Genomic DNA, 12,592 nt, shown 5'->3' with positions numbered 1-12,592 from the left:
TGCCATTACCAAATACTGAGGAAACGTTTATAAAGTCTTGAAATTGAAGATGTTGATAAATAAACCTGTGTCATTATTACGATACCTAGCATATAGTAATCATTTTGCTCATTTTAGCTGACCTACAATAAGTAAGCCTTTTCATTATTCAACTTCAGAAAGCGAGAAAAAAAATGTGTATTTCTTTTTATTCAAAGTATTTAAACTTCTGGTTTGAACTGTACCTGCAGTAATGGTCCTTGTTCTGCTGCTTTGGCCTTACTTAGTTCAACCAAAGTAAAGGTTAACAACTGCCAGGAGGATATTTTGTTCTTTCCCTGTTCAAGTTATTAACCAGTCAAATGACTGGTGTCTCATCAAATTCGACAAAGTCTGAAATCAAAATTAAAAGTGAAATTTTAGGCGATTTTGGGCTTCATTTGAGTCATTTACTACAAAAGAAAAGTTTTAAGTCTTTCTTTAGTAGCCAAAAATCAGACAAATAATCAGACAAAATAGCAGCACATTATTAGCTTTTGAAATTCCCTTACATCAAGAAACATGGGTCAGAGTAACTTTCAACAAGTTTTTTTCAGAGGTTCTCCATTTAACCCACTTCCTGTCAGAAACCACTGACCAGGAGATGTTTGGGATCCTCAGGAAACTTCCAAGGTATTTCATTCATATCTGTAAAGGTCCACAAAGGGGCGCTAGTGATGTACAGAACATTTCACGATAAGTTTCAAAGTTAGCGTGAGTGTTTGATCTGGACCCGATTATCTTTAGCTTTCACTTCTGAAAGGTTGCTCTTGGATATTTTTGGTGTGATTTGGCACAACTTAAATCGCAAATAAGAATAACTGAGTGGAACTTTAAATCTTCTAAACTTTTACTCTTTCAAATCCACCGCTGAGAGAATCACGAAAACCTATCGGAGAATTTTGCTTCCACAAGGCCGTGGTCCGCTGACTGAGCGAGTACAAATCCACCCAGCAGCCCCTCCTTAAAGATATCCCTCCCACTTATTTTTAGGTGTGTGTGTGTGCGTGGGGGTGTCCGCGTGTGTGTGTCCGCGTGTGTGTGCCTGTGTTTCAAGCTTGAGTGAGCCAGCTGAGCTGAGGTGTTGTGACCAAACTAAGTGTGTGTGCCTTATATCAGTGTGTCCTCAATCGCTCTCACTGTATGGGGCACTTAAGTCCAAAGGCTCACAACACACACATACAGTAGCCACCTGCACGCATCTCTGCACACCCACACACACACCCACACAAACTCAGTGTTTTGATGAAAACTCAAGTGGACCAGTGGTTCAGTCAACCTCCCCACCAACGTCTCTCCTCTCTTTTTCCCTTCGTCTTTCATTGCTTCTTTCCCTGTGACACTTTTGTGCATGTCACGCAACCCTGTGCTCTCTCCTACACACACACACACACACACACCCACACACACACACACACACACACACACACACACACACACACACACGCACACACACACGTGATGTCAGACTCTCAGCCAAAGCCCTGCACCTTTGTCAAGGGAAAAGCACTTAAGCACGCTCATATACACACACATACTCTGCATCCACGCACATCCGTGTGTGATTTAGGTTTTTTTTTTTTTTTCTGCCTTCACCCTTACTGCTCACACGCACATGCATTTACAAACCCTCACTCTGAACCGCCTTCCCCTCACCATCTCGTGCCATGCTCGGCTCTCTGGGTCTTGTATGGTCTTGAGTGTGCGTGACAGTGGCTGGATTTGGTGAGGGTGAATTAGCACAGCGACCCAGTTTGTTACCAGAGCAGTCGAGGCGTCATATGCCTTTACTGCATATGAGTTTGAGTTTACTACTTCATAGTAAACTCAAACTTACTATGAAGTATATATATATATATATATATATATTTATAATTAAAAAAAAAAAAATTTTATTGCTTGCTTCCATTTTTACAGTTGTTCGCACTCACCTTGGAAACCATCGACGGACCTCTCTCCTGTTTCTGTCTAAAACCATTGAAAGGGCGGTTTTTCTCTCACAAAACAATGTACTTGACTCAAACCAATCTTGGTTCAAAAGTGGCCGTTGCACTCAAATGGCTCTGTTGAATAACAGAAGTCAAAGAAGAAGCCAGACCGACAAGCCAAGTCTTCAGTACTTGTCCTATTGTATCTTTTGGTCCATTTGGTCCATACTCCTACCTTACTGGTTGGTACTTTGTGACAGTTCTACAGCTCACCACATTAAACCAGGAGTTCCCCAAGTCTACGTACTAAGACCTCTTCTCATACGTCACCCTCTCTGGACCAGATCATCCGACCACCCCAACTGCAACATTACAATTAGATGGATAACATCCAGCTCTTAGCAGTAACAGTTGCCTGTCTTTATGGTGTATCAGCATTAATCAAAGCCCATCATCTCCAACTAAACCTGCTGCTCGTCTTCCCAACCAAACCAAGCTCATAAATGACCAGATGACCTTTTAAAGATAACTTTGTCCCTCTTGCTTGTTCGCACCAGTTCACATGGCTAAACTTAAAGTACTTCTGGTGCAGTCTGTGGTTATATTCTGCCTTCACTACTGTAACACCCTTCTAAACCTCTGCAGGTAGTTTAGAATATGGCAGCGTATCTTGTCTTCAATCAGCCTAAACGTTTTCACGTCACCCCTCTGCTTTGAGCTCCACTGGCTACTGTTAGCCACACGAGTCAAATTCAAGCCACTGATGTTGGCCTACAAATGATTTGCTTGGACTCTTGTGTTTTTGGCTTCGTTTTTGACAAATGACAGCATGTTGTCTTTTATTTCACTTGTTCTTCTGATGTTGTAATTATCCAACTTTAAGACCTGCTTAGGAACAGGTGGTTATTTATTGTGTTTCATGATAACTGCATATGGAGACTATCATCTTTTTAAATACACTTTGATGCTTTTAAAACTGCTTTGATGTGAATTGCTAACTCTTGTAATAGAGAGAGGGCGTTTTCCTCCGGGCCGAGGCGGGCGACGCGCAGCAGAGATTTATGAGGCTGCAGGAGACGGAGCGCAGGGAGCGGGAGAGAAAGCGGAAGGAGATGCCGACACTGCTGTGCTCCGTGTCTTGTTCGGCTCGTTTAGCTGACAAACTGCTTTTAGGTTTTAATTATCCATCACTCTGTGATTAATAGTTTTTAATTACTGTAACCAATGACAATTCTGAAAGATATTTAAGACTCTAAATTAGGCTGGATAATCACAATAACAGAAAGAAAGAAAATAAAAAAAGAACAAAAAAGTGAGGATAACAAAAAAATTGCATTTTGAGTAAATGTCCTTTTTAAAGCAGGATGAAAAAGCATCAGAAGCTAAACTGTTCTCAGTATTTACTGACTTCAGAGAGATGTTACTGTAGGCTTCAGAAAAGCTGTTGACCGGACCTTGAACCTCTTTACCCAAGTAATCTTTTTTTTTCTACATCATCCCGTTCCAAGCTTCAAACAGACTTTTTGATTCGTAGGAAAGGTTAAAACCTTTTTTAAATTCATGTGTTGCTTCAAAGGCTTTTTGCACTCTGCAGACACTGCTGCTCATGCTCAGAGCACAGAGGAAGTCTTCAGACAGGTGAATGGAGTAACTGATGCTTACACGATCATTTTTTCACTGAGAAAACAGAATGCTTGAGAAGTTCAGCCAGTTCAAACTAGTTTTTATTTTATTTTTAATTTTTTTCTGGAGTTAAGAGGTTGGGCTGAAGCTAAGCTCAGGCAGATAAATGCTTTCCTGACCTTGTCATGAACTTTGCCTCGCTCTGGGCCGTTTAGGTGTTCAGCTGTGCATACAGGTAGGAGTTTTATTTAAATGAGCAAGACAGTGGATGTGCAGCACCTCTGGTAACAGTTTCTGCCAAAGCAAACTGTGTGCTTTAAGTATGTGCTGGTCATTTTGCCCCTTCACCATTTGATGCTTTGTTAGGTTTGGAAATCTTACCGAGCTTTTTGTAAGACCCACATCTCTACCGAACAGTTGTAAGCTCCGGCCCGCCAAGGTGACATTATGCACCTGCTTTGAAAACTATTGATTTGAATTAATTTTTAAAGGAAATGTTTTTTAGACTCCAATTGACTCTTTGCACATGCAAACGACCCACTCCACCATGACGGACATTAAAAAAAAACCAATGTGCGCCGACTCCTGAAAAGATTGTCAAAAACAGACAGTTGGTTGCCTAATTTCACTTTTATTTAAATGAATTCACTAAAAAATGAGTTCAGCGGCACAAACAGACGAGGATGCAAACCAAACTCATTATTTTATTGTGAACCTTTCGATAAGCAAAGGCGACGAACAGCAGCTGTCAGCCTTAAGGACCAGCAGCCCTCTGTGTACTCATGGCTTTGGAGCGAACACATTTCACAAGGTAAGAAGATCGACAGACATATACTACATAAGTGAGTAAGATCCAATCAAATATTGGTGATTTGATCATAAAAAGGTTCTGGGTCAGATGAAACATCTTGCTGTCTTGTTCTCTAGCAGTGCCTCACCGTCCTAACTTCATGGTCCAAGGCTTTTTTTTTCTCTCTATTTTTTCCAAAAGTGATTTTGGCAATAAAATCACCACCTCTTTTTGTGTAAAGATGATTTAGATAAAAATAAATAAATAAGTCAATATTTTTGGCCTCCAGGTGAATAGAGCTGCTGTCAGTCGAAAAGTTACAAGCATCTACCAGGACGCTTCCTACGCAAGGCATTCACCTTTTGGTAGGAGACCTTGTCAGATTATGTTGGAGAGAGTATATAACCAGGGAGAGTGATGTCTGGGTTTTCCTTCTGGACCTTGACCCCATGACCTGATCCCAGATAAACAAAAGACAGTGAGTGGGTAGATGGAAGTGGACAATTCACAGCCCACTTTTTCAGAGATTGCAGAGTGGAAAAATCCCTCCGTAATGACCTGCTGTGGAGACTAAACCTGCTTAACGATTGAGATCACAATGGGGAGCCTTTGTTTCACATTAGCCACAATAAGCAGGTGGGTCAAGTGGGAGGTGAACTACTTTTGGAAATAGTCCAGTGTGAGATCAGCCTCAGTTGAACCTTCCCATCTGCTCAGTTCACTGTACAGCCATGACTAATGAATCACCGACAAACGTACAAGGCCTGTGGATTAGCCATGTTCCTCCGGTCCTCTCTCTTCTCTGTTCGACACAACAAATGCAACAGAATCTACAGTGTGGATCAGTTTTCCATACAGAATTTTCCCAAATCGAGCAAATCCACAAAGAGAGCAGGAATGAATTTGAACTGACTTACCAACGCAGGAGTCTCTGTGCTCTTCAAAGCCAGCTGAGCACACGCACCGTCCGATTGGGACCAGCCACTCGCCCTCTGCGCTGCAGTACATCTTAGGGGTATCCCTCTCCTCAGCGTGGTCAACGCACTGACCCCTGACCTCCACCAGCGAGGATGAGTCGGCCCCCGTCACTACGTCCGTGAAAACTGCCAAGTTGCGGCTGATGCCCACGCAGCGCTTGTAGTAGACCCGGACGGAGGTGAGGGCGATGCAGGCGCCGATGTCCTGGAAGGCCAGGTAGAAGCCCCGTCTGCTCAGAGGGCCCACCCCTCTCACCTGTGTCCAGAGAGGAGTTGGTGAATACCAAGTTCAACATATGAAAAGTATCCACAACCTTACATGTTTCTTCTGTTTTTACTTTTCAGATTATCAAGCAAATTCTTACATCAAACCAGGATAAGTGCAACGTTGAGTTTCAACACAATATTTTCAATGATTACAGAAATAAAAATCTATCCAAACCATGCTGGGCCTGTGTGGGGGTAGAAAGCAATCAGCCTACTTAATAAATCTTAAATTAGCAGATTAACAAACATGTTTTGGAACGCTCAGCTCAGTTTAACCATGACTGCTTGTGGTTTTAATCATGAAATCACAAGAAACTGTAGCACCTGTCTGCCAACATGAAGAGGGATGAGATTAAAAAGCAGCAAAACATCTAAAAAAAAAAAACTTTAAAAAATTGAGGAACAAATGGTCAAAAAATAGCCAGTGGTGGTGACTGTGACAGGAGTGTGCTGTTGGTTCAAACTCCATCTGTCTCAGTCTTTGCACTTCACCCGCTTTGCCTGCTGGTGGTGGTCAGAGGGCCCAACAGGTGGCGCCGATGCATGGGAGCTTCACCATCTGCACAAGGGCAGATGTGGCTACTATCTAGTAGCTTATCACCATCAGTGTGTGAATGTGTGTGAATGACTAAACGTAGTGTGAAGTGCTATGGGGTCCACCAGACTTCACAAAGTCTGGTGGACGTAGCATTATTCGAGTTCAGGCCATTTACCATTTAAGCACCTTGCTAGATTAATAACTTCAGCCACACCAAGAACAAAATTAGTGTTTGGATTTTATTTAGAGGTTTCAGAGATTATGGTAAGTGTTCTGAAAAACAAATCTTTCATTCTACTAGTTTTAAAAACTGTTTATCATTTTCTTTTCTACTACACACTGATAAACTGTGATGTGTTGTTCTGTCACATAAAGTCTTCAGAGGAAAAATTGAAATTTCTGACCAAATGTGAGAATCTGCCCTTTCTTTACATCCAGTCGTTTCACTTTGCTTTTAGATTTGTGAGTCTAAAGCACACGGATGCTGCTGCAGAGGGCTTCCAAGATTCTGCTCAATAAATAAAAAATCCAATTGGTTTACTCGCTGTAAGTATGGTGTATGCTTTGACACTTTTAAAAAGCATAACAACCCTTCAGAAGATGGTGTGGCTTTACATTATGTGCACCAAAATCAACCCATTTCAAAAGGCATTACTTTTCTCATGTCTGAGTGTGTGCAGAAAATCAGCTTTGCAGGATAAGGTTGGTGATTTTATTTTTCGCTGTCAACAAATCAGACTTTAAGTGCTCCACCACAGAAGCATTAGGCGGCACTTATACATGCCAGGAGTCTAACCTTAACAGGAGTAAATGGGACATTTCTTGGGAACTATTTTCGTGGGTGGATTAATCCACTTTTAAGTGAGAAATTCTCACAGCCACACTGTTGTATGTGGGACTGAATAAAAATAAACCATTTACAGAGTGTGTGTGTGTGTGTGTGTGTGTGTGTTTGTGATGGATGAAGAAACATATTGCCACGCTAGGTCTGAAGTGTTTTTAATAGCTCAGTGGCAACACTGGGAACTCTGAGAAACCGCCCAATACATCAGGCTTGAGATGATCTATTTGGATTCTTATTTTAATAAAACGAGCATTAAGAAAAGAAATATTGGGACATACAACAGAAAAGCTTCACATTTCTCATGTTAAATTACCGAAGGAAGAAAAGGAAAGATGGTAGCTATATATTAAAAGCCAGATCATTGGAATAGTTTGACTAACTTATCTCTACTTGAGTCTGAAGATTATAAACTACAAATCTTCTCTGCAACAATTTGTTAGTGTGTCTGTTGTATTAAATTTGCACCATCCACTATTAAATTTGAAGCTAAAAGAAAAGAAGAGGCTCTTCAGGAGTGTCTTTCATTGTAGAACAAGTAAAATTAACGACAATATTACAACGTTTATATTGGCCAAGACGGAAAAAATAAATAAAAATCAAGTACACTGATTCCCTACGTTCTGGTGTCAATGTAAACACTGTTTCCTGTTGAGCAGTTTTCAATTTTGAGTTTTTAATCTCAAAATTTCTGAGGTTTAAGATGGAAATTTACTCCCTTTTTTCCATCTACAACGGCCCTAATACGTCGTCATGACGTCTGCTTTGAGTCCGAGTTCAGTCCACCTCTAAGGACTAACGTAAGCTCAAGTTTTTTGGGGACATGAATGCTTCTTTTTAAAGGTTTTGTTGACTCTAGTGGCCTTTATTTGAAAGTAGCTTGACATACAGCAAATGTCGGTAGGCTGGGAATCGAGCCTGCGACCACTGGCACAAGGACTAAGGCCTCAGTACGTGGGTTGTGCTTTGCCCCTGCGCCACCACAGCAGCCCCTTTGCTGCAGTTTCAATTGTCTTAACAGTACATGTGTGTGAAGGGTGCGGTCACCTCATCATTTAGACTTTGTTGTTTTGTTTTAAAGGTATTTTTGGCTCTAGTGGTCTTTATTTGAAAGTGCTATGACAGGAAAGAAGGGAAATGAGAGCGAGGGAGGACAAAGGTCACCAGCCTGGGATTTGAACCGGCAACAGCCGTGTTGAGGACTAAGGCCTCCTTATGTGGGTTGTGCTTAACCCTTGCTCCACCACAGCACCGCAGACTTTGTGTTTTTTAATCATATTTATGGATCTAAGAGTGCCCCCAAGTGGTCAGATCAGCCAAATCAGTCATACGAACGTCAAGCCCTCCATTTCACTTCAAGCACTGAGTGAATCTTGATAACACAAAACATCTTCATGGTGAGTGTGTGTGTGCATGGTTATTTGTCCTGTGTGTCTCTGTGTTGCCCTGTGACAGACTGGTGACCTGTCCAGGGTGACCCCGCCTCTCGCCCGGAACGTTAGCTGGAGATGGGCACCAGCAACCCTCCTGACCACACTGAGGGACAAGGGTGTAAGAAAATGGATGGATGGATCTTCATAGTGCTACATGAGATGAAGTAATGCTGCAAAGTGTGAGCAGCAGTCGTGTAAATGCACATAGTTCATACCTCAGTGTTGAGCTTCAGTCTGCGGACCCCCAGGTCCACGCCTGTGAAGCTCTCGTCTGCAGCAATGGTGTCGATCTTAATGAACTGGTTCTCCCGTATGGCTGAGCCCACGGCTCTGTCCGACTCATAGTAGAACAGGTTGAAGGTTTCCTGGACAACGGACACAGAAACAACAAGCTCTGAGCATGTGCTATGAGTTAATAGGTAAAGAATGATTACGTCACATCATAGGAGCATACATCAGGTTTCATAGAAGAGCAGAAGAAATGTGTTGCACCGAGTTTCCCATAATCCAGTACAATGGTCTTTTACTCTGTGTACCTTAAATGTTAATTATAAAAGGTGATTTTTTTTTTACAGTCAGAATCGTCAAATGTTCATTAAGAAAACATAAAAGCCTTCGTTTGTCATAACTGTGATAGACATCGCTTAACAGTTTTTCCAAAGCATTCTGTAGAACTGTGTGAAAAAATTCAAACTGTTTTTACTTTACTGGATTTTGTGATGTTAAATGCAAACAGATTAGAATAAAGTAAAAAAAAAACAAACAAAAAAAAAACACGTATTTATTAAGTAGGAAAAGGATAAATGATTTTTTTTTTTCTTTTACAACTAAACATCAGAACATTGTGTTGTGCATTTGTAACGACCCCCGTTTGTTCCAACACCCCTTAAACAAAATCAAATTGCCTTCAGAAGACACCTGGCTGGTAAAACCTGGTTCATGTGTGAGTAATTAAATATTAGAGGCTCCAAAAGAAACTTGAAACTAGGATGGAAGTTGACCTTTTTGAAAAGGTCAACTTCCATCGAGTTTGACTGAGTATGAATGAGCAAAAACTGTAGATGTGCAAATCCAGTAGATACAAAGCCCAAAATACTCAATATAAAGTACACACTACACAAAGTATTTACTCAGGAGGCTAAACACAAATTCACACCAAACTTTTCTGATTTGTATTTGTTCAGGTTGTTGAAAACCGTGCATCCTGTGACTAGTGTGACTAGTCACAGTACTGTGACTAGTCACACTAGTCACAGTACTGTGACTAGTACTGTGATGTACATATAATATTACTCAAAGTTTCTGCATATAATATTGGGCCTATAAATATTACAAATTTTACTGGATGATCAATTGTCCCGGAAATGATTGTGATAAACAATATTGACAGTATTGTTGCTTTTGAAACCATTTTTACGTAATATAGTGGTTATAGCATAATGTAAGTCCACCGTCAGAAAGACTAATAATTCTGTACACAACACTGGAAATGGACAACATTTTAAACATCCAAAAATAAAAAATAACAAGGAAATAAAAAAAATTACCATTGATAAATATTTTGGTTTGGGAAAGGGGGATTTCTTCTACAATTTAGCCAACCTGCTTAGTTTTAGACTGTGGGGAGAACAAGCAAACCCTAAAGAGAGAAACTCTGAGTCAGGATTAAACCAGCAACTATTAGCCTCAGCGCTAACCATCAAGCTGCCAGTGAATAAACATATATCTGTATAAATATTCACAGCTGATGAAAAACATACATCCGCAGCAGGGAGGCCGTGTCTCCACTCAGATTTTTGTTTACACAGTTTAGAAAATAATCATGTGTAAATTAATTAATGCTGACGGTGATTAGCCCTAAATGACATTCAGCTGCCTCAGCTGACGTTGACTTAAGCAACATTGCTTAATTGCGTTTATTTTTTTGTTTGTTTGTCTTCTAAATGTCCCACTTGTCTCAACTTGCAACTCTGGGACAAGACAAACAGATAAAAAGAAGCACAGTCTGAGTTGAGTTATTGCCAACTACTCAAGGATCCGATTCAGACTGGACATGATTGAAGAGCCAAAGACGGGTGAAAATCACAGCATAAGGTAGGTACGGTAAGGTATTTTTATTTATACAGCACATTTTCAGCAACACAAAGTGCTTTACAGGGATTAAAAGGAAATACAAGCAAAATAATAAACTAAAGGAAAGAGCAAAGAAGAAAAATCTAATAATGTTGAGCCAAAGTAAATAAACTAGATACTCCTATTCAGGGTTGGTAGATGAGTATAAGTAACTCTCCTCTGATCTAAATCCTTTTCTGGTTTGGAAGAATAGGAGTCTAAAAAGTAGTTGCTAAGGTAGTTTTTCTGGGTTCCAAGATCCAATCCCTGTTCTGGTTTGGTAGATAAGTATATAAGCAATTATCCTCTGGTCTAATTCAGGATAAAGAACCAACAAACTGTATCAACTACAAAATGTGCAGTTTATATGATAGCAGTTTGCAAACATTGAGTTTTACTGAAAGTTTATCAGATGTGGGTTTGAGTGCTTAAAATGTAGGTTGGGTTTGGATCCACAACTAGATCCATTAGTATGTTGGCAGAATTATCCATCATCCATTTTCTAACACCCTTGTCCCTAGTGGGGTCAGGAGGGTTGCTGGTGTCTAACTACAGCAAACGTTTCAGACTAGAGGGGAGGTCACAGGGCAACACAGAGACAGACAGGACAAACAACCATGCACACACACCTAAGGAGAATTTAGAGAAACCAATTAACCTGACAGTCATGTTTTTGGACTGTGGGAGGAAGCCGGAGTACCCAAAAAGAACCCACCATGCACAGGGAGAACATGCAAACTCCATGCAGAAAAACCGGGGCCGGGAATCAAACCCAGCACTTTCTTGTAGTCCGCTCAATAGAATTAATTCGGACTATTTGCAGCTGCAGTATTTAAATGCTGCAGTTTGTATTCATTCACATGCTTTTTAGATATTTATTCAAACTGTCACTTTATCATTACAGCAAGAGACACATAATCTGTGAAAAGAAAATTGAGCTCCTCTGCCTCGTCCCAGTGCTCCTACAGCCATCTGCAGAAATACACGCTCCCAGTTAAACCACCAATCAGAGCCAGGAGGAGGGTCTTAGTTCAGATAATCATGCCTGTGTGCACGCTGCTCAATGTGCTAACAGTGGAGAAACAAATTACCGTTAAAAGAAAACTGTTTCTCTGCTGTCATTGGCCATGCTAACTACTACCCTTAGCATTCGTGGCAGACTCTGGTGTCGAGAACTAGCTGTAGTGCAGCAGAGAGCAAAGGGGTAGGGGCTGAGAAGTGTGTACCTGAAACTGATTGACAGCACTAAGACCCTCCCCCTGTCTCTGATATGTTGTTTCTGACCAGGAGAGGTACATTTCTGCAGATAGCAGCAGGACCACAGGGCGGAGGCAGAGGAGCTCATACTGTACCGTCGCAACATGGTGACAGTTTGGACAAATATGCAGAAATCATATTGTTTATTAAAGTTACATACTCCAGTTTTGTAACTTTCTTCCTACATTTCTTCTGTTTGATTTACTCAGTTTAGCCTGTTAGAAGTGACAAGGGAGCTAAAGCCAACTCCAGCAGTCAATGAGCCAGATGTTGCACCTCAAGCCCTTCCAAAATAGTCTAATTTTAAAATCATCATCAGATCCTACTAAGAGTTGAGTATGATTTTCTCGCTGCTGGATTGGTTGACAGAGTGCATTACCTTGCAGGTACCCAGAACTCCAGGCATGCTGTTGCAGTCTCTCAGGGTGAACTTGACCTCGATGTAGATCCTCCTGGCTCCTTCTCGAGGGATCCAGCTGGACCTCAGCCAGTTGTTCTGACTGGGGCTCATCACATTACACACCTAATGCAGAGGACAACGCCATTGTAAGATCACTACCAAAGGCAACATTACGTGTGATAACCTAAAGAAAAAACAAAAAGGTATGTAACCCCTTGAGGGACAGTTCAGGATGTTTGAAGTGACATTTTGTTCAAAGTTTGAGTAGTTGACATCGAAGCTACTGCAGATGCTGCTCTGCATTGGTACTGAAATAAGTTGTCCTCCTAAAATAATGGCCCAAGTCTTTTTTTATTTGGACAAAAAATTATTTTTGCAAATACATCACTTTTGGCAAAAAAATGACTT

At 41.0% G+C, this 12,592-nt stretch overlaps 1 protein-coding gene across 4 annotated transcripts in view; it reads right to left on the bottom strand.

Moving 5' to 3' along the window:
- epha8 (eph receptor A8) overlaps positions 1-12,592 on the bottom strand; it is a 132,833-nt gene that overhangs the window by 53,428 nt on the left and 66,813 nt on the right. For all 4 annotated transcript variants that reach the window (XM_008410260.3, XM_008410261.3, XM_008410262.3 and 1 more), the window contains exons 4-6: positions 12,164-12,307; positions 8,631-8,780; positions 5,277-5,592 (exon numbers count right to left, since the gene is read on the bottom strand). In XM_008410260.3, coding sequence (XP_008408482.1) covers positions 5,277-5,592; positions 8,631-8,780; positions 12,164-12,307 — 610 coding nt within the window. The remainder of the gene's footprint in view (positions 1-5,276; positions 5,593-8,630; positions 8,781-12,163; positions 12,308-12,592) is intronic.

This window comes from Poecilia reticulata, chromosome 5, assembly GCF_904066995.2.
Source record: "Poecilia reticulata chromosome 5, P_reticulata-male-v2, whole genome shotgun sequence".
NCBI classification, from domain to species: domain Eukaryota; kingdom Metazoa; phylum Chordata; class Actinopteri; order Cyprinodontiformes; family Poeciliidae; genus Poecilia; species Poecilia reticulata.
The sequence above is the reverse complement of the archived record's forward strand: the minus strand, read 5'-3'. Positions and strand labels throughout refer to the sequence as shown.